This window comes from Grammomys surdaster, unplaced genomic scaffold (assembly GCF_004785775.1).
Source record: "Grammomys surdaster isolate TR1022 unplaced genomic scaffold, NIH_TR_1.0 144, whole genome shotgun sequence".
NCBI classification, from domain to species: Eukaryota; Metazoa; Chordata; class Mammalia; order Rodentia; family Muridae; genus Grammomys; species Grammomys surdaster.
Genome location: NW_021604602.1, coordinates 3,977,320 through 4,000,999, shown reverse-complemented (window position 1 = coordinate 4,000,999; position 23,680 = coordinate 3,977,320). Strand labels below are relative to the sequence as shown.

Sequence of the window (23,680 nt, the reverse complement as noted above, 5' to 3'; positions counted from 1 at the left end):
AGGTCATCCCCGACTCAGCCTCACTCCACTCTCCTATGCCGTGGTAAGCCACTCCGAGCTTCCTGTGGCTTTCCTAGGTCTGGAGTGTCCCTCCGCCTTTGGCCCACTGGCCAGCAGTGAGTGGCCTGGGAAGATCCAAGTGTTCCTTAGGAGAGAGCCCTGACACCCTAACACCTGCAGCACTCTCCCATAATTCCTTAGCCAGCTTAGCACAAGCTGCTCTGTGGTCACTAAGTAACTGAAAGTGGTGTTGACATTTTACTCCTGATGAGCACAGTAGGGCTTCTTAAAGGGCAGGGCAGGAGGGCCCAGCGGGTCACTGGAGCCTGGGAACAGTGTGACAATGAGCACAGTTGGGGCCAACATTCTTGTGGAATACACAAAGGAATGGATGGAGGGGGCTGAGACTGGGGGCTGGAGGAATAGATAGGGAAGGCCCTTCAGGCCAAACAGGCAAGGACTGAGCTGGGAACAGAAAGCCTTCCGTATCTAGGGGGACCATGCATTTAACATTAGAGCATGTCTGTTATGCAGGTACAAGTCTATGCCTGTGCACATGTATGTGTGTGTGTGTGTTGCACATGGTTGAGTGTTTTATGTGTGTACATGTCCATATCTGTGCCCGTGAGAGTTATGTGTATATGAATCCGTGTCCGTGCATGAGCATGTTGTGTGTACATGTCTGTGGATGTGTGTGCTCTATGTGTGAGTGTCTGTGTCTGTACATGCGTGGGGTGGGGGCAGAGATCCGGTGTCTTCCTCAGTTGCTCTCCACTTTCTTTTTTGAGACAGGACCTCTCACTGAACCTGGACCTTACTTAGACTGGTGGTTAGCAAGGACCCTCCTGTCTCTGCTCTGCAGTGCTGGGATTCTAGGTGCATACTGTTGCTTTGTATATGGGTGCTGAAGATCCAAATTCCCGTCCTCTTGTTTGGATGGCCAGCACTTTACCTACTGAGCCAACTCCCCAACTCTATATTGCCCTCAGCCCCCTGTAGGTGTTCACTGGAAACCAGCTTAGTTTGCCAAAGAGCCTTTAAGCCTTCTCCAAAGTAGCTTTGTGCTGCCTGAAAGGCCACAGCTGGGAACCCTCAACTACATTCAAGAGGCAGTACCCCCTACAAAGGGTGTACAGAGCAGAGTGCACCATCAGTCCGGGACCGTACCCCTATACAGTCACCATCCTTAGGGACCTGAGGCCTCCAGCCAGTTCCCCCTCCCTCTGACTACAAAGCCCCCTGTAGGAAGCTTCCCGTGAGAAGCCCCCAGGCTCTGGTCCTGGTGCTCTGGGCCTTCTGCCATCACATATATTATAGGCCAGACTACTCCTGTCAATGACAGTCATTATTCAAGGCCAAGAGTTTAAATATTTTCCAAAAAGCTAACAGGGTAAAGAAAGATGTCCCCCAGTAGCCCAGGAGTATACCGCAAGCACATGGCTTTCCTAAAGAAAGGTACAGTTCTGAATAAACAAAGCCAGAAGCATGTCTACCTGGTTTTTTTTTTTTTTTTGCAGGTAGGGAATGGGGGTGGGGTGGGGGGTAGTAAGATAAGATCTCACAGCTTTGGCTGCTTAAGCACACTAGGTATAGACAGTACTAAACTCCTGGACGCTCTATCTCCCACTGGGATTACAGGGGAGTGTACCACTTCACCCACCTTCTACCTGATTCTTTTGTGTTGCTGTTAAAAAACCATTTATTTACTTATTTCTATTTTATGTACATTGATGTTTTGTCCATATGTACGTGTGTGAGTGTATGTGTGAGGGCATCAGATCCCCTGAAATTGGAGTTTCAGACAGTCGTGAGCTGCCATGTGGGTGCTGGGAATTGCACCCTGGTACTCTGGAAGAGCAGCTGGTACTCTTAACCACTGAAAGATCTCTCCAGGCCCCTGTTCCTGATTCTTTTTTCTTTTTTCTTTTTTCTTTTTTTTTTTTTTTGGTTTTTCGAGACAGGGTTTCTCTGTATAGCCCTGGCTGTCCTGGAACTCACTCTGTAGACCAGGCTGGCCTCGAACTCAGAAATCCGCCTGCCTCTGCCTCCCAAGTGCTGGGCCTGTTCCTGATTCTTAAATAAGTAATAAATACTATGCTTTTTAAAGAAAAACAAACAAAAAATATCCTTCAAAGAATCATTTCTTTAGAGGAAATACATTCTCTGTTGACCAAAGCGAAGACTCACCAGTCTGTATGGAAAGAGCGGTGCCCCCAGCAGGATAGTAAATGTGTTGTCAGACGTCAGGGGCCTTGGGAGGGTTTCCATCATCGACCGTCAGATGGCATGGACTTTCACCCTTTTTTATTAGTAATCTTTCTGAAAGCATTTAGACCATTTCCCCAGTACTAGAACCTGCCTCCTTTCTCCCGGCTGATCCAAGATTTTAAAAAGGAAGACTAATCGTTCATTAAGGAAAAACTTCTAATTACAAAATAGAACAGATTCCGAGTCACTGGAGAGAACACCTTCAGAGCACGCAAGGCTCGGGGGTCGGTTTTCCGTGTCCTCAGCAAAGCAAGTTTTAAGGCTACTAACTTCAGGGCGTGAGCAAACTGTTGCAGCAGACTCGAAGATGTTATTTCTCTTTTCTTCGTCACATCCCGCCCAGCTATTTCTTTTAAATGTAAAAGGATGTGTGAAAGGGACTCTCATTTTCTCGGATATAAATTCTGTATGATTAGTGATCACTTTTCAAACACAATTTAGGGGATTTTTCTCCCACCCAAACACTTGGCCTGTTTATAATATCATAAATGCTTGCGGTTTACTTATAAAATCGGTTCCTCGCTGGGTGGAGGGCCTGCGCAGCAATTAAGCATCCGCCCATGGGCGGGGCACGGGCGGGGCACGGGCGGGGCACGCACTCTCACGCTCCCATCCAGGCTTTCCCTTTTCATTTGCTGCCACGGACCCTACCCGATACTTCTAAGTAGGAGTTCTGCCATCGCCTGAGAGTGTGTGACAGTTTGACACGGGCTTGGAGATGCCTCAGTGTCCAGGTGGTTCCCTCGGGAGTTCCTAGATTCAGCTAAAACTTTTAAGTAATGGTCATTTTGAAAAACTGACCAGAAGTCATAGTTAAGAGACAGCCTCCAAGCCTGGCGGTGGTGGCGCATGCCTTTAATCCCAGCACTTGGGAGGCAGAGGCTGGCGGATTTCTGAGTTCGAGGCCAGCCTGGTCTACAGAGTGAGTTCCAGGACAGCCAGGGCTACACAGAGAAACCCTGTCTCGAAAAACCAAAAAAAAAAAAAGACAGCTTCCCGTATTACAGACATCAAGAGTGACTAAAATGATCGGTAAGGGACTGCCAAGATGGCTCAGTTGGTAAAGGTGATTGCCATTAAGCCTGATGAGCAGAGTTCAATTCCCTTAACCCACATAGTGGAAGGAGAGAATCAGCTCCTGTAAGTGGTTCTCTAGTATCCATCCACATGCCAAGGCAGAGGCACAAACACTCATGCGTGTGCGCACACACACACACACACACACACACATGCATACATACACACAGAGACACACACATACGCATACACACACAGAAATAGAAATGAAATTTAAAAATTTTAAATATTGCTATTAAATCACTGTTAATTCTTAAAGAAGAAATAAATGGAAATTAAAACAAATTTGTAATTGGATGCAGTGGCTCACACCTTTAATCCCAGTACTCAGGAGGCAGAGACAGGCAGATCTCTGAGTTGGGGGCCAGCCTGGTCTACACAGTGAATTCAATAATAGCAAGAACTACATAGTGGGACCTCAAAACAAACAAATAAACAAAACCAAATTTCCATTTCAAAGTGAGAGAAAATTATTCCCAGTAGCTGGAAAGACCATCTCACAATGATAATGAAATTCAAGCAGGCAGGCCAAGAAAGGTTGACTGGCCCTGGTCGTTAGCAAGAGAAGACGGCCCTGGCCAGCTTGGGAAGGCAGGAGACATATTACTCTGTCCACACAGCGTCCAGAGGGAACCTGATAAGGTTTTTCTTAACACCTCTTTCAAAGGGAATAAGGAAAGTGAAGACTGTGAGCCAAGGTTAGACCCTTTAAACCTCCACGCTGCCTCCAAGCTAGTGGCCAGTGAGTGCTGTTGTTACACAGCACAGCACAGCACAGCACAGCACAGCACAGCACAGCACAGCACAGCACAGCACATATTGGATTGTCATTTGAGAAAGCACACCCTACAGAAGGAAATTCCCCAAAACAAAAAAAGTTACCAACAGTAAGAAAATAAGGGCAAGACCTTGGCCATAATCATGTAAAATATGAGACTTTTAGGTAAATCTAGGTAGTCATAGAATATGACCAGAGAAGAAGTCGCTTCGCTATCATCTCAGACTGGATTGGTAGGGTGATGTGTCTGGCTCCACTTAAAAACCATGCCAGGGGGCTGGAAAGATGGCTCAGCACCTGCTGCCAAGCCCGATGACCCAGTCTCCACTCCCAGGTCCCCACATGCTGGAAGGAGAGAACTGACTCCCCCGCCCCCCAAAAAAAGCCTCTGACTTCTACAATGAGAAGCATGGTGCCCCCAGCAACCCCACATAAACAATAAGAATGCAATTATAAAATAAACATGCCAGAACTGGCCACAGTGGCACAGGCTGGTCCCTGTTGCCCCACCACTCAGGATGTGCAGACAGGAGGTTCAGCATTCTATTCAGACTGGACTACACAAGGAGACGCTGTTCTCCAAACACACATACACGGCAAAAAAAACAGAAACACCGTGTCTAGATTCACAATCACCTGTAAAAAATTAAAAAAAAAAAAAAATCAAAAAAAAAAAAAAGCAGGCGTAGGTGACATAAACCAAGATTAAGGGTCTAGAATTGAAGGAGAACTAGCAATCTACCTCCCTCCTTACTCCCACACACACACACAAAAAATTGTTTCTATGCTGTCCTGGAACTCACTATGTAAACTAGGCTGGCCTTGAACTCATAGAGATCCACCTGCCTCTGCCTCTGCCTCCCATGAGTACTGGGATTAAAGGCATGCACCACCATGCCCTGCAAATTGTTTATGCTAATATTTAACCAAAAGAAGAGTCTAGAAGAAGGCTTGTGGGCTTCAAACACAGGCTGACCCACTGGCACATGTAAGAGATTAAATTTGATTGTTACAGGCCCAGAGAACAAAATGGGGGCCAACTTTTGGCTCCATACAAGACCCGATAGTCTGAACTGTACAAAGAAGGAAGCGTTACATAAGGGGTAGTGAGTGGCATCCAGTGTCGCGGTCCAGGGCACCAGGGATCAGGACAGACACAGGACAGAAGGACTCGCTATTTCAGCTAGAGCAGCCACATCTGTCTGATTCACCTTTGGAGAAGCAGCTCAAAGGCCTAAGATAACAACCAAGGACATGAGATTGCCTGCTGAGCCAAGTGTCTGTCCGTCCACTGACTCCTGGTGAGCTGACAGACAGAAGTATCGACGGATCCACAGATACAAAGCAAGGACCATGCTATTTCCTTCCCGTTCCAGTCTCTCTCGGATCTTGCTGTTTTATCAGCAAATGTAAGAGAGAGAGCTTGAGATTTATATCTCAGAAAATTCAAACAGGCTCATTAAAATATTAAACCCAGTGTTACCACATAACCCAGAAATTCCCTTCCTAATTATCTGCCCAAGAAAAAATAAGAATGTACGTCCACACAGAAGTGAGCATGTCGGTATAGCATTATCCACAACAGGGGGAAAAATCATCTTAATTAACCCCGTTATTGTGCGTACTTAATATGTGACGATTAAAAACATCTTTTGGGGGCTGAGGGATGGCTTAGTGGTTAACAGCATGTACTTGCAGAGGGTCTAAGTTTGATCTCCAGCATTCAGGTCCGACAGCTCAGAGACATACGCAAAAATCCAGGTGCAAGGGATCAGACACCTCTGGCTTCTACAGGCACCTGAATTCATGTCACATAACCCTCCACAGAAATGCACAGATGCAAAATTAAAACACATCTTTTATAAAAACATTTTTTTTAAATATTCAGAATCCACAGAGAATGAGAGGTTGTCAGGGCCTAGGACAATGGGTCCCAGTTGCTAACAGTTACTATGGGCACTTTTTTGGTGTGGTAAAAATATTTGTTTCCCAGACCTATAAAAATGAATTAATAAAAAATAAAATAAGGGCTGGTGAGATGACTCTCTGGGTGCTTGTCCTCAAGACCTGAGTTTCATCCCTGATGTCCACATGGTGGAAGGAGAGAACTTACTTTCTCAAGCTGTACTCTGGCCTGAGCACACACCCGCATGCACACACACAACTACATAAATAAATGTGATAAAAATTAAAAATAAAACAAAATAAAAACTCTTTTTAGAGGATAGCTAAGGCCCACTTTTCAGAACACATTTTCATTACAACATTAAGAAGCAGTGTGTGGGGCTAAGGACGTGGCTCTGTGGGTAAACCATGCAAGCACGAGGACCTGAGTTTGAATCCCCAGCACCCACTGTAAAAGTCAGGTGCAATGACACACACCTGTACCCCAGAGCTGCAGGACGGGAGATTGCTAGCCAGCCATTCTAACCAAAGCAGCCAGCCCCACATTCAGTAAGAAAGACCCTGTCTCAAAAATGAGGCAGAGAATGATAGAGACCAGATGCTGACCTCTGCCCTTCACACACATATGTACTAGCCTCCATCTGTGCATACACACGTACACACACCATGCCCCCACACACACACACATACACATGAACACATATGCACCTGCACCACATATGCACACACACACCTGCATACACATACTACTCCCCCATATACACACATACATGTGCAAGCACCTATACATGCATACACACAGGCACACACATATGTGTTTGAGAGTCCCAGCTCACTTTACAAATTCTAAATATTTAGAAGAAAAAAAATATACACAACTTTAACTTGAATGAGTGAGCAGACTCCTAAATGACGTCCACGGGCAGTCTCTTCAGGAGCCTGGAGGCTTCTGAACTTCCGAGTTGGCAGCCAGTAGAGACCAAGTACCAGGGGACAAACAGTTGAGAGGCAAGCTTAGAAATCTCATTTCTAAGGGAAGCGTCTCTCACTGATGTGTCTCCCACCTGTACTTTGTCTTCTGGCCATCCAGTCGGTAAGTGTGTGTTGCCTCTTCTGAGATGATACAGTACAGCTAAGACTTCTGAGGCCCTGTCAGTTTGAAAAGCATGAGGCGAGAAGGACATCCGAAAATGTGTGAGTTCACATATTACCCCCGCTAGGACCTGGCCGTTGTGATGTAAATCTCTACTTTTAGAGGCAAGGACCCTCTTCCCAACGCCCCTAATGAATTACTCAATGTTTCATTTAGTTCTTTTTGAGATGGCATCTCTGTGACCTGCTGTTTCGACGGAATTGAGTCGTTGTAATGAACTGAATGGTATTCTTTTACATCCTCACTTCATGAAAACCTACTCACTAATCTCAGGGCACCACATCTGTTGCCTAAGACATCTCCGGATAACAGCCATTTCTATCCCCCAAAGCCTCTTTGGTTTTTAAACTTTCATCATTGGAATAACTCCGAAAAAAATAATACCGCGGGGCTAACTCTCCAAGGGAAACAAACTCAACAGTTGTTTGTGTGGTTTTTAAAGTGCCGTTCTTGGTCTATTTTAGAGCTATTTTTCTTCAATTTGTCACCTCTCCAGCATGTAAGAACTGGTTTTCAGCTTCCTAGCCAGATCTTCATTACCAGACAAATAGTAAGTATCTCTAAGCTGGCAGTTGATAGAAGGCAAGAGACCGAAATACTTACAAATAGAACAACTTCATGAATGAGCTACCAAAGAACCTGGGTACCCCACCCTGATAAGCTGCTCCAATAAAATCCCCGTGCCCATTTTCATACTCAGAGTCAAACCGTCAATAATATGTCCACATAGGAGGTATGTAAAGGCTCTCTTTGTGCCTGGCTAGCATTCCTTTCTTTGAGCTTCATGCCTCTCACAAGCAACACAATGAGAATCCACCAGAACCATGCTAAAGGTTGTACCTACCTCGGACAGCAAAAGTAGCTGTTTAAATGTGATTGATTACCAGTCAATTAAGGAATCTATTCAAAGTGCTAATTGAAGAATCTATTCAACCTACCCGGGAGCAAAAACATTCCCACAAGTCTATACTATAAAGTGTCCCAGTGGCCGGTGGAATACCAAATACAGTCTATTTGCCTCACATGAAAAAATCATAAGCTGAAAAACCTAAGTATATGTAGTCATTAAAAGAAAAGGGCAAATTCCACCAGACCCCCCAAAAAAAAAAAAAGCAGTATATTGAGTGAATCAACCCATTGGTTCCTCTTTACTGCTCAGAGATAGCTCTCGTTTGCAAACAGGTGGTACTAAACAAGAAATGTTTCCCTGGATGACAATTACAACTGCAATTGTAAATGTTCTCCAGTTGTTCAAGGGTCTAGAATTAAAATTTATCCTGACTGCACTCGAGCAAATTCTGTAAAATCCACATTTCATCCTTTAATAAACTTCTGATAAAGCAATAACTCCCAACATGCAAAAAAAAAAAAGTGTGGTAAACTTTTTTGTGCATGAATTATCGCACATCATGTTCTGATAAAATATGCAGAGCGCAGTGAAAAATCTTTCCCAACCCTGCTAGAGAGACTATAAAATCTTTACAGCAGGCATGATTCTATATATTTTTAAGATGCCATATTGGTAGCGATGGATGTCTCCTCCCTATAAAAACTGCCACACACATACTCACGCACAGGGGGAAAAAAATCTAGGATGAAACAAAATAAATAAGGTCTAATACTTTTAAGTCAGGTCCACTCTGGCTCTGGAGCACATTAAACCGTGATGATTCCAAGTGACCTCAAAAGGATTCTGGAGGTCCATCTGCAGCCAGCCCTGCGTGCATCCTGAAAGGGTTTTGTTCCGGCAGTGATTTGTTTGCCGAGTTCTGTATCCAGCACGGTCCAAACAGATGTGAGTTTGGAAGCGAAAGAGCAACACGTCCTCGGAACGCCGAGGTTGTCCGGGCCTCCCGGCTCCGGGGTTCCCGGGCTCCCGCGCTCGCTTCCCGCCGCTGCATCCGCTGGGGCTCTGGGAACCACAGATCCGCCCTCGCCGGGAGCTCGGGGTGGGCATCGGGGAGCCCAGGAGCCCGCAGCCGGGGAGAAGCGCGGCCCCGCGGCCCCAGCACAATGCGCCGGCGGGAACCGGAGCGACTTGGCGCGGCCTCGCCCGCGGCCCCGGCCTGGCCCTCGCCGCTCGGTCCCCGTCTCCCCGGTCCGCCCGCCCACGCTCACCGTTGCAGAACTGCAGCAGCGAGGAGGTGTCGTACAGGCTGCTGTAGCTGGAGAAGCCGTCCTCCATGCTGAGGCCGGGCCGCGCCCGCTCCGGCCGCGCTCACCCACACACTGCGCCCTGCCGAGCCGCCGCGGCGCTGGCGCTGGGGCCGGCCCTGCTGTGGCTGCCGCCGGTCACCATGGCAACCCGGGCCCGCCGCCGCCACCGCCGCCGCCGCCGCTGCCGCCGAGAACGAGCACCCGGCGCCCGCGCTGCCCGCGAGGGGGCGGCCTCGGTGGCATGGCCGGGAGGAGACGTGGCGGGCGGGGCGCAGAACTGGGCGCGCCTGGGTCCCGCCTGGGTCCCCGCCCTGGTCCCCTCCCTGGTCCTTGCTCCTATGATCTACAGCTAGAATGCCCCGGGGTGGGGGGTGGGAGATAAAAAGCAAGAAGGCAAGGGACGCTTGCAGCCCGCCCCCGGACCCCGGGGACCCTCTTGCCCACCCTTTGTCCCCCCACGCGCTGTCCCCCGGCACCCTGGACAGCTGCTGCACTAAACTTGGACCTCAGTGGCGCTTGCCGCTAGCATAGCGCCTCCCACCGGGCCACTTCCAGTAAGGCCCATCCCCTGGTCTGCCAGTTCTCCAGCCCAGGTCTTGTAATTCAGAGAATCCTTGTACCCCAGGGAGGATCAAGGATGCAGAAAGAAGTTACCCCGTCCTCCTTCCTCTGTGACCAGCTCATATGATGCTGTCACTTTAGACTAAATTGTTACAGACCCACAGATCCGGGCTCACCATCAGGAAGAGAATGTCAACTTAAGAAAATTGTCAGAAACAAGCCCAAGAGTTAGTAACACATCTAGCCTATATATACAAGTACCAGCAAGATTACGATCTGAACCTTATTACCCATGGCCAAAAATAAAGACGCTGCCAAGTGGCAAGCGAGAAAACTGGATAGAAAGAAAGGCTTGAGCCAAGGGTGGGCTATGTCCACTAGAGGTAAAACCCTGGAGTTTGGGGTATTAACTCCCAGACCTTGTATACAATAGTCACGTAATAATAGTGGAATAGAGAGTTATCAGGGAAACTTCCAGCCCTCTCCGGGGCCCTGAAGTCTACCATTCTCACACATCATTAGAGGACAAGGCTGGGAATGGGATTTGTCACTCTGATCCTCAAAGATGTAGGCAGAAAGGATATGGTCACGCCTGGTCCCCCGCCTAGCTAAGGAGCCCACACTTAAGAAAACAAGGTTATTTAGTGAAAAATATGTTGTGGGTGGAGACAGAAGGGCTCCGGATGCTGCTGATTCAACTGTACCAGGTGGATGAAGGACAGCCATGTTGGCAACGATGCAAGAAAGAGGAGAGAGAGTCTGCTGTCAGGCTAGGAGCTTTGGCTTGATGTGAATGAGGGGCTCGTGTTGCAGACATGTGGGGAATGAGATTGGGCTGAGGGAAAGAGTCCAGACAAGAAGCCTGGGGGTTGGGGGTGGGGGAAGGGCAAGACAGACTTTGGAGATGGAAGGACAAACGGAAGTCTTCAGGCATTGGTGGACGGGTAGGTTAGAGAACTGAGGTTGGGTGTGACCCGGACAGCTAGAGTCAGCACTTGTCAAACAACCCAGTGCGTCTTCAGTGCTCCAGAGATGAGGCACCAGGAGCCCTGCTGATCAGAGGGAGGAAGGATGGAGGATGGGCTGTAGGGAATTCACTGTAGGACAGGCCCAGATGGAAGAAGAAGGTCAAGTCAGGACAGCAAATCTTCAGTTAGGACTCTGTGGCAGTTGTAGTGACAGAACCGGGAGACCCTGGCAAAGGGATCACAGGGTGAACCTTCTAAAGAAGAAAGCAGAAAGTTGGCGAGGTGTTGGTATCAGAGCGGTGTCGAGGCAGAGAGGGGAATGCGGAAAGAGCAGCCAGGAAACCAGCAGCTCAGAAGAGGAAATGGCCTCAGGAAACTGCCAGCACGGAGCTTCCAGGAGGTTGGCACCATCCTCCCTTCTCTGTAGAGCGGTATCTACAGAGGATCAGGCTAGAGGAAAAACCCTTGTGCATGGTAGTGACAGAGGCCTCCAGGTGACCTACAGCACCGTGGAGAGACGATGTAGGTGGGAGGTGGATTCCTGGATGACTGTGGGTGTGCATGGTCCACAGGCGGGAAAGGAAAAGAGACCAAGCATGGTTGGCAGATGGGTGACAAGACAGTCTTCACTGTCCCCTACCTGGCACTCGCGGCTCCTCTAACTATAAGAGAGCAAGTTTCCGAAGGGAGAGATTTAATACCAGTGTGCACTCACTCTAAGCCCCTCGACTTCTCATTTCCCTGTTCCCCTCCCGGCCTTTATGCTCTCTCCTCCTCGATGCTTTGCAGAAATACTTGAGGACATGCTGGATAGCTGGAGTGAAAAGCCGAGCTGTGGGGCTGGGAAGGTGGCCCAGTGAAGTAAGCACCTGTTGCTCGAACGCGAGGCCCTGAGTTGGAATACTCAGGGCCATATCAAACTAGGTGTGGTAGTTCCCCTGGCAGTCCTAACATCGCCACAGTAAGATGGGAGACAGACACGGGGCAAAATGTGTGAGTTGATGGGCCAGCTAGCCTGTCATGTTCAGTGCTGAATGACAAGAAACTGTGGTTCAGCTTTTAATCCCAGCACGCAGGAGGCAGAGGCTGGTGAATCTCTGAGTTCAAGGCCAGGCTACTCTACAGAGCAAGTTCTAGGACAGCCAGGGATACACAGAGAAATACTGTCTCAAAACAAAACAAACAAAATAAACAAAACAACAACAGCAATGGAAGGAAGGAAGGAAGGAAGGAAGGAAGGAAGGAAGGAAGGAAGGAAGGAAGAAAGGAAGGAAGGAAAGAAGGGAGGGAGGGAGGGAGGGAGGGAGGAAGGAAGGAAGGAAGGAAGGAAGGAGAAAAAATGAAGGAAAGAATCTCAAAAAGAAGATGAAATCAGAAACTGAGACCCAAGGTTGTCCTCTGACCTCTGTAGCACACCACCACAGTTGCATGCCTGAACAGAGCACGCCCAGTTCACTTCTAAGCAGACCAGGAGAAGCAGAGTATGCCCAGTTCGCTGCTAACCAAAGCAAGAAATTTTCTTACAGGATATTATTTCCACTGGAGTGAAATTACAAATAATAGTTCATTCAGAACCCAGGCCACTTGTTCCTGGAGCAGTAAAGACCATGATTACACTCTTACCCTTGGAGATTAAACAGTTGTGGTTTTCCCACAATCATAAAATTTGGGTCAAAAAAAAAAGAGAGAGAGAAATTTAGAATAATTAGAAGGATATACATTGTAAGTCAATTAGGTATAATCTAGACAGCATTTTAAAAAAGGATCTAAGATGTCCAAGAAACAAATCTCTAAAAGCTTAATTGATAATGTGTGATTTTTTTTGTGCCCAAATATTTTAACAGACTATTATTCCATGTCACTTTGAGATAATTTGTGACCTGAGCCCAGAAAATGTTGTCATTGTAATTAATGAGGTAGACTCTGTAGGACAATGTAACCACAGTGCTCAGAGGAATAAATACCAGCATTTGTGCAAAGTGAGAGAGAGAGAGAGAGAGAGAGAGAGAGAGAGAGAGAGAGAGAGAGGAAAATGGTTGTTTTGTAGCCTTTATTCATAGAGAAACAATAAGAAAAATATCGCCCAGAAATGTGAAGCTGTGCATACCTATTGTTTCATTCAACACTCTCCAAAAATATCCGCCCAGTGCCAGGCACCACACTTAGGGCTGGGAATGAATGAAGCACAGAGAACACAGTGCTGTCGAGGGAAGAGGAGGAGGGAGGATAGAAGAGGGAGGAGGAGGAAGAGGAAGAGGAGGAGGAGGAGGAGGGAAGAGGAGGGAAGAGGAGGGAAGAGGAGGAGTAGGATGAAGAAGGAGGAAAAACCAGAAATTTCACTTTTGTGAATACATTTAAAAGAATTGAAAGCAGAGATATTTTGTATAGCTACATGCATGTTATGTTATGTATATCCACACGCATGCCATGTATATCCACATACATTCCAGGGTCATGTATATTCACATGCGTGCCAGCACCATGTATTCCACATACATTCCAGGGTCATGTATATCCACATGTATGCCAGCACCATGCATATCCACATGCATGTCAGTGTTAGGTACAAGAGCCAGAAGGCGAGGATAACCCGAGTATCCATTGGTGACAGGCTGGATAAACAAAATGCAAGGTATCCACAGGCTGGAATATGTTTTCAGCTTTAAAAGGAAAGGAATTCTGACACCTGCTGCTGCATAGTTGAACTTTGAGAACATTATACTGAGTGACGAAGCCAATCCCAAAGGATAAATACTGTAGGGTTCTACTTGTATGACCTTCCTAGAGTAGTCAGGATCAGAGACAAAGGGGAAACGACTGATGGGCGTGAGACTTAGGAAGCTGCTGCCTACTGGGGTTGCAATCATGGTTTGGAAGGATGAAAGTGTCCTAGAGGGCTGGAGATGTTGCGTGGTAGTCAAGAGCGCTTGCTGAGCAAGTCTGAGGGCTGGGCTTCAGATCCCAGCAACAAATAAAAAGCCAGGCGTGGTCCCACGCATGCCTGAAACCCCAGCAGTGAAGGAGATGGAGGCAGGAGGATGCTGAGCCTTAACAGCTGCCAATGTAGCTGGAAAAACAAAACAAACATACAACTGTGAGCTCCAGGCTCACAGAGACATCTTGCCTTAAAGGAACAAGGCCCAGTGATGCCCAATTCCCTCCTCTGGCCTCCATGCAGACATACAAGCACATTCACACCCATGAATGTGCATACACACAATAGATAGACAGACAGACAGACAGTCAGATAGATAGATGATAGATAGATAGATAGATAGATAGATAGATAGATAGATAGACAGACATTTGGTCATGAAGACAGAACACAGCATCTACAGGTAGCAGGACCTCCTCCCACAGCCCTCAGAGAGGCAGCCTTCTAATCTCTAGAATCACAGACAATAGAGTTAAAGTCACCTGGTGTGTGGCATTTTGTCATAGGAGACCTATCAAGCAAATACACAGTCATCAGAGAATCGCAAAGTCAAGGACTGGTTAGTCTGCAGGTTCTACATCCATTCTTGATATTAAAATATAAAATAGAGATGGAGTGTGGTGGGCCACCGCTATGATGCCAGCATTTTGGAGAGTGTGACATGATGACCACACAATTGAAGCCAGTCTGGGCCACCTAGGGAGATCCTGGCTCAAAGATCAGATGTGACATACACAATACAATGTAAGTAAATAAGCATCATACCCGCGCATGATATATGTTCTATGAAATGAGAAACAGAGTGATTCTTAGCATCAGTAAGGAACATTACACTGTGACTTCCTGCCTGCCTGACAATGTAACTGTCTGTTCTACAGCATCCCCGACACAGGGACACTCAGCCCCTCCCAAAGCTGAAGAATCCCAGTGATTAAATAGATTTCTTTTTTCAATCCTAGATGCCCTTGCCAAAACATGGATCCTTTTAGGATAGTTTATTCTGTCTGCCTGCATCATGCCTGAAGCTTCTATGTGTGCAGAAATATCACAATACACCCTGTGTGGTGATCTGTCCCGTTGGCGTCATTGCTCCAGGGCTAAGACAAGGAAAGTTAACTCATGCCATTTCATCCTGTCACCCACCATTACAAGGAAGCACAGATTTTGTGTCCCTGCCTCAAAGGCCGGTGTTGGCATCTAAGATACCCTGCCACACCAAATCCTGATCACAGCTTCCAGTCATGCTTGAGCACTCTGGACCTCACCAGCAAGCGCTCCCTGTCCTGAGTGTCTGTCTTCCTTTTCCATCAACTCTGGACCTCACCAGCAAGCTCTCCCTGTCCTGAGCGTCTGTCTTCCTTTTCCATCAACAACAAGGCTGCCCTGGCAGCAACACCTAGGTGGGGAAATCTCCATGCACATGCCTCACCTATCCCATACAATTGTTTATGTATCTCTGATGTCAGTGTCCTCTCCTGGAGTATATGCTTCTAGGGTTCACCATGACACGGTGTTAAATGAAATAGACCATCTGTAAATACCAGTGAATGGAGGAATGAATGACTCCTCCAGGGAAAAAAAGTTTCCCATCATACACAATAAACTTTCAAATGTGGAAGAGAGGATGCATCTCTCCAGGACAACATTCTCTGTTTGGGTGCCTAGACACTCAGCATGGTCCATAGTTTCTAGACTCCTTACCTGCAGAGAGGCCCAGCCCCAGCACACGAGAACCTCTCTAGCAGGGTGGTTATCCATAGTACCCAGGATACTTTAACCTTATGGATGCAGCTAAGGTTCTCATTGACTTTTTGATGATATTGATGATGGTGATGATGATGGTGTAGCCACAGGATGGATAGAAGCCCATGGCCAATCATCATCCTGTATCAGTCTTTTTCAAACGACCGCTGTCAGATTTTCTCCATCCTGTGCTGAGCTAATTGACTCTCCATTTTTATCTAAAGACAGGATTAATCGTCATTCCTGCTACGTGTCATTTTTATTGGTTTCCATCCGTCATTTTAGCCAACCAAAATCTCTTCAACTCTCAGATCTGGCATATGACCCACAGCTCTGTGACAGGAGTGAGTACAAAGTGAGAAATCCCCAGTGTCTCCTTCATCCTTGTCTCCCCATAAGTGTACTAGCAGAGCAGCTGGGGGAGGGGAGAGCCCTGGGCAGACTGCAGGGGAAGCCTTCCGGACTACTCCTAGGTTGTCCAATGAAAGATAAAGTTGCCCTGGCTGTCTCCTCAGCTGGCCTAATCCTCTGAACCATCCCCGGGATGTCAGGAAAGGTCTCTCCGGCCCTGTCAATGTAGTCTGCCAAGCCCATGCAAAGAGGGAATGGACGGGCTGGCTGTTAATGACAACCTTTCCTACCAAGCATTTCCACGCTAGCTCTTCAAAGATCAGTTGAAAGCTTTTCTCAGAACTGATATTAATATGAAATGTATCATTGTGTCTTTCAGAATCCAACTCTTCCTCCTTTATGGGGAAAATGACAACCGTCTCTCCCTTTCCAGTTTTCTGTCATTCCATACGGTTAAATTAAAGCTTGTTTGTCCAAAGTCAGAGACTGTGTTCATGGTAACTGAGCGACCCTCCAGAGCTCGCTCCACTTGTGGGCGCTTGTGGGATCTTTCTGCTCTCCCTTCACGTTAGGATGCTCATCCTTGTGGAGAAAAAGAAACCCAGAGAGCCAAGACCTAAATACGTAAGCCAGGATGCCGTGTCTTTGGTGGCTCCTGTCCCAAGTTCAAATGTCCTGGGTCTTTATCTCCCACACAGCTCATTTTATGAAGGTGACTTCTGTATTCCTATGAGTCTCAGGGTTAAGAGTCAGAGAGGCACCAACCAAAAAACAGACTGTCTTTCCCATAAACATCTCACCTCACAGCCCCATTACAAAAATGCCGACCCGTTATATTCCCACATTTTCCCGTTATATTCTGTTTACTCAAAGACATTCTTAACAATTTGCATCCATCGAATGAACTCCCGTGTACGGAAGTATCTGAAGTGAACTGTAAAATTAAAAGCAATTTGCAGCTGTTTTTCTCTTTTTAAGATCTATTTCTATTTTCAAGTATGTGTACACGTGTATATCTGTGTACGGGTTTGCGCACATGAACACGGATGCAGGCATAAGACAAAAGAGAATGCTGTGTGTCCTGGAGCTGGTGCTGGAGAATGAACTTGGGTCCTCTGTAAGGGCAGTATGCAGTTTTAACTGCCGAGCCATCTGAAGTCGGTCTTCCTTTCTTTTTTTAAATAGGCCATCACATTGAGAAATCCCGGGGCTGCAAACATGTAAATATCCCACATACAATAACGTAGACACCACGGGATGTTGTACAAGAACTTCAACTCACGCGGTCTCAATGGGACAAGTTCATCTTGAGAACATTTAATCGTCTGCTCCGTCATGTTGCCTGTAGGCTCCACAGCAACTCTTGGCATGCTACAGGCTGACCACCGAGACAACTGCCTAATATCAGAGCCACGCTCATCACAGTGGGCCTGGGACAGCCAGGTTCCTGCCTACGTCCTGGCAAATGTCCAGTTGTCTCCCTTTGACTTGCTAAAGTATTCCAGCGAGGATAATAGATTGTGCGGTCATTCCAGCTAGTGTGGAAAGACTGGGACTCCATCCACATTGTGCGCTGGGAGACATGACTGCTATTCATATGCGCATATTTAAAATGCCGTTTGGGCTGCCTCTAAGCAGCAGAGTTTCAGAAAAACACAGTGAAGTTACTAGAAATCTAAATTTTTATCAGGAAAGTCAAGAAAAAGATCCATTTATGGGTTAGCTTGGAAGTCTTACTTCCCCGGCTTCTATTTGTGTGTGTGCTCAGCCCTGTTGAGCCTGTTCCTTCACACACCCCACCTAGAGCTATCTGTGGAACTGTCTTCCGAGGGTGATGGTAGGAGAAGAGCTGCAGGTCCCCACCGAATGGACCTTTCGTTTGAATAAGAACTGTGGAGATGACAGAGTTCTGGGCCTTCTCACTTAGGCACAAAATTCTAAAGTCTGTGATAACCAATCAGTTTTCAACTACATCTGAATGAAGTTATGAGACGCTGTGGTTGAAGGATCTCGATCAAGGGCCCCATGGTAAATCTTCCATAAGGAAAACGTTCCTACAGAACGTGTCGAGGTGTAAACATGTCTGTGTGTTGGCCATTCCGGTGAGAAGCGTGTGTGTCAGCAGGACAGGCGGCTTGAGAACAAATCTGTAGTCAACCTGTCAACGTGTGAGAAGAGAGGATCCTACTATGGCTGTATTACCAATAATATTACTAATAGTTAATAATATTACTAATAGTAGCAATAGAAGCCACTAAGGACAATAAACAAGATTTCGCTCTAGTGCTAGATGCTGAGATACGATCCTTAATTGCGTTGTATCGTGTATGATGTAGTAATGAAAAGCTTGCTAAGGGCTAGAGAGACCTCAGCAGTTAAGAGTACTAGCTGCTCTCTCAGAGGACCCAGGTTAGACTCACAGAATCTACATGGCAGCTTATAACGGTCTACAACTCAAGTTCCGGGGAACCCAATATTTTCTTCTGGCTTCTGAGGGCACCAGTCACACACATGATGTAGACACACAGGCAGACAAAATACACACACACACACACACACACACACACACACACACATACACACACTAAATAAATCTTTTTAAACACCCAACTATTTCCAACAGATGTGGTAGCAGTGAGCTTGTACCTATCCTGGGGACTCTGCACCAAAGAATTTCACAGGACTTCAGATTTCCTCCATTTACAGAGATATCACCATCTCTTTCCTTCCATCTGTAGGGTTGCTGACTGCGTATGTACACACAGTTGACCCTTGGTTATGTGCAGAAGATACTCTCGGGGCCCCTTACCAAACATCAAAGCCCACACACGCTCAGGAATCCTGAATAGAGAGCCACAGGGTTTCTCAGAACGGATGCATAGCCACCGGTTAACTGTTTGAGCCCCGCACACCAGGCAGGTGCTGTACCACCGATTTCCGCCCCGACCCCGTGCTTAAGCCACACAGAGGTAATACCTAAACATAACTCATCACTATCAAAGCTACATAAATAGCCATGACACTGTATTATTTGGAGAATCCTGACGAGAAGAAAAAATCTGTACATTGGTCTTTTGATGTGCATTTCCCCCTGATAGGTGGTTGACTGAATCCACAGACACAGGTGTCCCACTTATATATGAGAACAGTTATGTCACCTGCTAAGACTTTATTTTTGACAGTAGGGCATCTTATTGTGCCATTTAAAGCAGCAGAAAAATTATTCTCCAAAGAGAGGCATAATTTAGGAAGCCAGTCTGTTTCAGTTGGAAAAAGCACACACATAAACTATAGCATAAAAACATGCTATTTCTCCCAAATGCTGCCCTTTGTATCATAACTGTCCACGGTCTTTTTTATTTTCTTCTCAAGACAGACTTTCTCTGTATAGCCCTGGAGTTTGCTCTGTAGATCAGGCTGACCTCGAACTCAGGGAGCTACCTGCCTATGTTTCTCGAGTGCTGGGATTAAAGGTGTGCACCGTTATGGCTACACTCAGCTTCACATATTATACTCTAAGTGAGCCCGCAAAGCATTTCATTCCAATCCTTCTCGCCATCCCAGCACCTATTCTACAGGTGATGCACACAGACTAGGGAGCTGATGTATGAATTAGGCTCTCTGTCTTCAATGCTATATTTCATTATATTAAGAACATCGCCCGCTCTGAGAATGTATCTTCCACAGTGGAAGTCGGTCTGTCAAAGCTCAACTCTAGTCCCTCCTCAGTGAAGTGAAGAGGGATCTGGGCCTGCCAACTCATAGGAGTGAGGCTAGGTTAATCTTGCTGGTGGCCTGGAACTTACCATACCTGTTGTATGTCAGCCTACCTGCCTAGAAAATGGGCCACATACTGCTCTTTGGGCTTGCCCCCACTTCCCATTTCCCAGGTGGACTTGTGCCTCCCTCTGTTCTCTCTTCTGAACATCCTCTGCTTCTGGTCAACGTCTCAGCACCCAGGACCTGTATGTGATGGTCCTTGTGTGCTCGGTTTAGGGTCTGTACTCCCTAGGAATCAAGACTAGACCCTCTGGATGCTCAGGAGTTAGAGACTGGTCCAAATTGGATCACATCATCACGCTTAGGGCATGCCTGATGAAGATGGTGACTTTGGTCACCCCTTGGTCAATGTCCCCTCGGAAGCTGCATTGCTGACTCCAGAATGGTACTCAATAGATCACAGAATGAGAAGAAAAAGCTTTTTTTTCTTTTTTTTTTTTCTTCCTTTAACCAGTAAAGCTCTTTATGTTACAGGTCTAGATTCCATTTTAAGCTAATTAGTAAACTGCATTTTGGCTCTGTAACTGGCTAGCTTAAATTTAGCTCATCCTTCCCCTTAAAGTCAAGCTGTTGGATGAGGTTTGCAAGATTAGCAATTAAAATCCTAACTCATTTCCAAGAGGATGCAAGCCTCCCCTCCCCGTCTTTCCTATCTTCAGTTTTGGCCCTACCGGGGAGGGCCCCAAGTGGACAAAGCAGATTATCCCTGACTAGCAGAGAATCCAGGAGCCAGGGCAACGCCCTTGGTTGCCTCCTAAACAAGCAGGACCCATGCCCATGGCTGCAAAGAGTCTCTGGTGCAGCTGAACTGCTACCCTCTACAGGATCCCAGGGGGGTTACTAAAGGTTTGCAGCAACCTCCCTAGGTCTATCTGTGTAGGTAGAGCTAGCAGAAGACCCCTGGGGTGCTGGCCATGAGATACTTCAGTTACTGAACACAGGGGTGGGTCCTGCGGGGTCTCAGTAGAACAGCCTGAGCGAAGGAAAGAAAGGTATGTGTGGGGGAAGGGAGACAATATGCAAATACAGACTACAATACAGTCATCATGGCCAACCAGAACACTAGAGCTGAGACTGGGTCCCACTGGGTTCCCAGGGTGTCTCAGAACACCTCGTGAGGAATACAGACAGCCATGAAAGTTTTGGTCACCAGCCCTTCCCTATCTGTGACATTCTGAGAACTGGAGAGAGTTCCCTGGCCCCAGAATCTCACCTCACAGACTCCCAGTCTGCATCCTCTGCACATTGCCGAGACCCTGCTCTTCCTCCTACCCTGCCCCCCTAGAAGCCATGCCAGGGGCACTTCTTCTGACCAGGCTCCTCCTATCATCTCCACACATGGTTCAGAGGTTCCCACCACAGCCCAGCGCCCCAGCCCCATGTAGTCCCGATGAAGGGTAGGAGTGACAGGTAGATGCTCACCCAACCTTCTCGGAGCAGAAGAAAGACACCGAGCCTGGTCCTCCCTGTGCGAGCCACCCGGCTGTCCCTCCTCCAAAGGGAGGCTGGAGGCAGAGCGGACAATGAGCAGACTGTGCCTCTCACGTCCTCCTGGCCGTCAGTAAAGCCATCCATTACGCAAGCTCTAATGAGACCTCTAGACCCCTTGAACTGCTCCAGGAACAGGGTAGGGTCTTGGGGAGGGGAAAAAATCACCTCAGCCAGCCAGTTCCTCTTCCCATCCAGGCTCCTGCTTTCTGACACAAGACCCTGTGTAGCTGGGAGGTGGTATGTAGGGCAGATGGGGCTGCCTCAGGGGGCCGCCTGCACTTAGTGAAATGAGCTCTGGGGCCTGGGAATTCTATTGAACAGAGAGGACTCTGGGAGTGAGGTCCGTACCTCTGCAGACGGATAATTATTCTGGGGAAATCTGGAACCCTTTGTTCTTCCGGCAGCTTAGTCCTGAGCGATGCCCTCCTGCCATGGATCTGACGCAGAGACTCTGGAAGCTTCTGGGTCCTTCCAGCCTAGCCTCCCAGGATGCCAGTCAGGTCGGGGCTCCAGGTGCATAGCCATGGACTAGTGAGGGACACATATGGTAAGTGTGTCAGGAAAGGAAACATGTCGCCTTCTTCTCAGGTTGTTCATCTGGCATTTAGAATGACAAAATAAACTTCCTTGGACCAGCAAGATAGCTCAGCAGGTAAAGGCACCAGTGGCTAAGCCTGGAGAGCCTGTGTTTGAGCCACATGGTGAGAGAGAGCCGCCTCCCATAAGTTGTCCTCTGACTCCTACACGTGCACTGTGGTAGATATGTGCAAGTGTGTATGCACACGCATTCAATTAGTTCAGTAAAACGTTAAAAATAACAACTTCCTTTTAGGAAACCATGGTTAGAGGTGACAGGCATCATTATTGCAATGTCCACATTTAAATAGCAAAATAAGAAGCTGGCAGCCTTTTGACACTGCCGTGTGTGTGTGTGTGTGTGTGTGTGTGTGTGTGTGTGAGAGAGAGAGAGAGAGAGAGAGACAGAGAGAGAGACAGAGAGAGAGACAGAGAGAGAGACAGAGAGACAGAGAGAGACAGAGAGACAGACAGAGACAGAAAGAGACATAGAGACAGAGAGACAGAGAAAGACAGAGACAGAAAGAGACAGAGAGACAGAGACAGAGAGAGACAGAGAGTATATGTGTATGACAGAGAAAGTGTGTGTGTGTATCTGTGTGACAGAGAGACAGAGAGAGGGTGTGTAAGAGAGAAAGACAAGAGCATGTGCATGTAACTGAAAGACAGTGTGTGTGTGTGTGTGTGTGTATGTATGTGTGTATATCAGAGAGACAGAGTATATGTATGTGACAGAGAGAGAGGAAAAAAAAGAGAAAGAGCTCCTGTTTGTGTTTGCGGGTGACAGAGTGACAGAGAGAAAGTGTGTGTATGGGAGGGGGGAGTTAGGATATTACAAAAATCTTGGAATTGTTTCAATTGAGAAATGAACCCTAAGTGACTTTGGGCTCTGGTCACTGTAGGCCCCAGAGGAAGGTGCGGGGGCACCACGGTTGGGCAGCCTGTTTCTAGGACAGCCTGAGACCGACCATTCTGTAGTAGCTCAGAATGCAAAGCCCCATGGGCCATGGGTGGGGAAGGGAAGGACTGCATTTCATTCCTTCACTCACTGAGGGCCTCGTTAGGAGCACCTGCTCCTTGTCTGTCAATCTGGAGAGCACCACGGGTCACACATGGGTTGTGACCCACTAATGGCCCATAAAATCAATTTAGCAGAGACTAAGAGGGCCAGCCACAACACAAAATAGGTGGAACCAAGCAGGAAAAAAAAAAAGATATCAGAATATGCCCAGGAAGCTAGGGAAAAAAATGTGAAGTCAGAGGGCCTTTGTGTCACTTGCTATGACCTTCCACAGGTACCATCGGAACACACAGACTCTGGACCACATAGTAAGGGAACACCCAAGACCCCGAGGTTAACAACAGTCAGGGCTCAGCACTCCAACAAAACAAGATGCAGTTGCCTTTGGATACTTATACCCAGGGACTGTGCGCTCTCAGTCCTGGCCAGGGAGGCTGCTCTGTGCGGCAGTCAGCGATTAACGCCGAGATCGACAACTGGTCAAAGCTCTGAGATTACATTGCTGAGAGCTCAGCCATAAATGGGACACCTACATCCACACCCCCACAGCTCAGTGACTATCTCAGAAGAGGGACCAGCTGGAGAGCAGCAGCAGTTTATGAAGCACCGTCTTCTGGGCGTGGTGTATCCAGGGCTGCCATGAATTCTCAGAAGCCGTGGTCACCTGCACCAGATGTGTAGAAGACGGGGCCTGGCAACATTCCAACATGGAATCAGGGAGAGGATCCTGAAGTCCCAGCCCTAGATAAGAAATTTTGGGGAGTTAACTATGGCGGCTGGGGGAGGGGGAGGGGGATCATTTTCCCCAGTGGTGTAGCATGAATCGCCTGTGACTGCAAAACAATTACCATCCATGTAGTCAACCCTACTTAACAACCACACACACACACACACACACACACACACACACACACAC

General features: G+C 47.5%; 1 protein-coding gene and 1 long non-coding RNA gene across 2 annotated transcripts in view; both read right to left on the bottom strand.

The window, feature by feature from the left end:
* Positions 1 to 9,752, bottom strand: part of Eml1 (EMAP like 1) — a 117,677-nt gene extending 107,925 nt beyond the window's left edge. Inside the window, exon 1 of the mRNA XM_028764571.1 lies at positions 9,300 to 9,752. Within this exon, the coding sequence (XP_028620404.1) occupies positions 9,300 to 9,366 (67 nt within the window). The 5' untranslated portion in view covers positions 9,367 to 9,752. The remainder of the gene's footprint in view (positions 1 to 9,299) is intronic.
* Positions 9,753 to 17,542: 7,790 nt separating this feature from the next.
* LOC114618770 lies at positions 17,543 to 23,500 on the bottom strand. The gene is made up of 3 exons (XR_003711006.1): positions 23,298 to 23,500; positions 21,516 to 21,695; positions 17,543 to 18,054 (listed from the first exon to the last, which is right to left on the bottom strand). It is a non-coding gene; the product is annotated as an uncharacterized LOC114618770 (long non-coding RNA).
* Between the last annotated feature and the right edge of the window lie 180 nt (positions 23,501 to 23,680).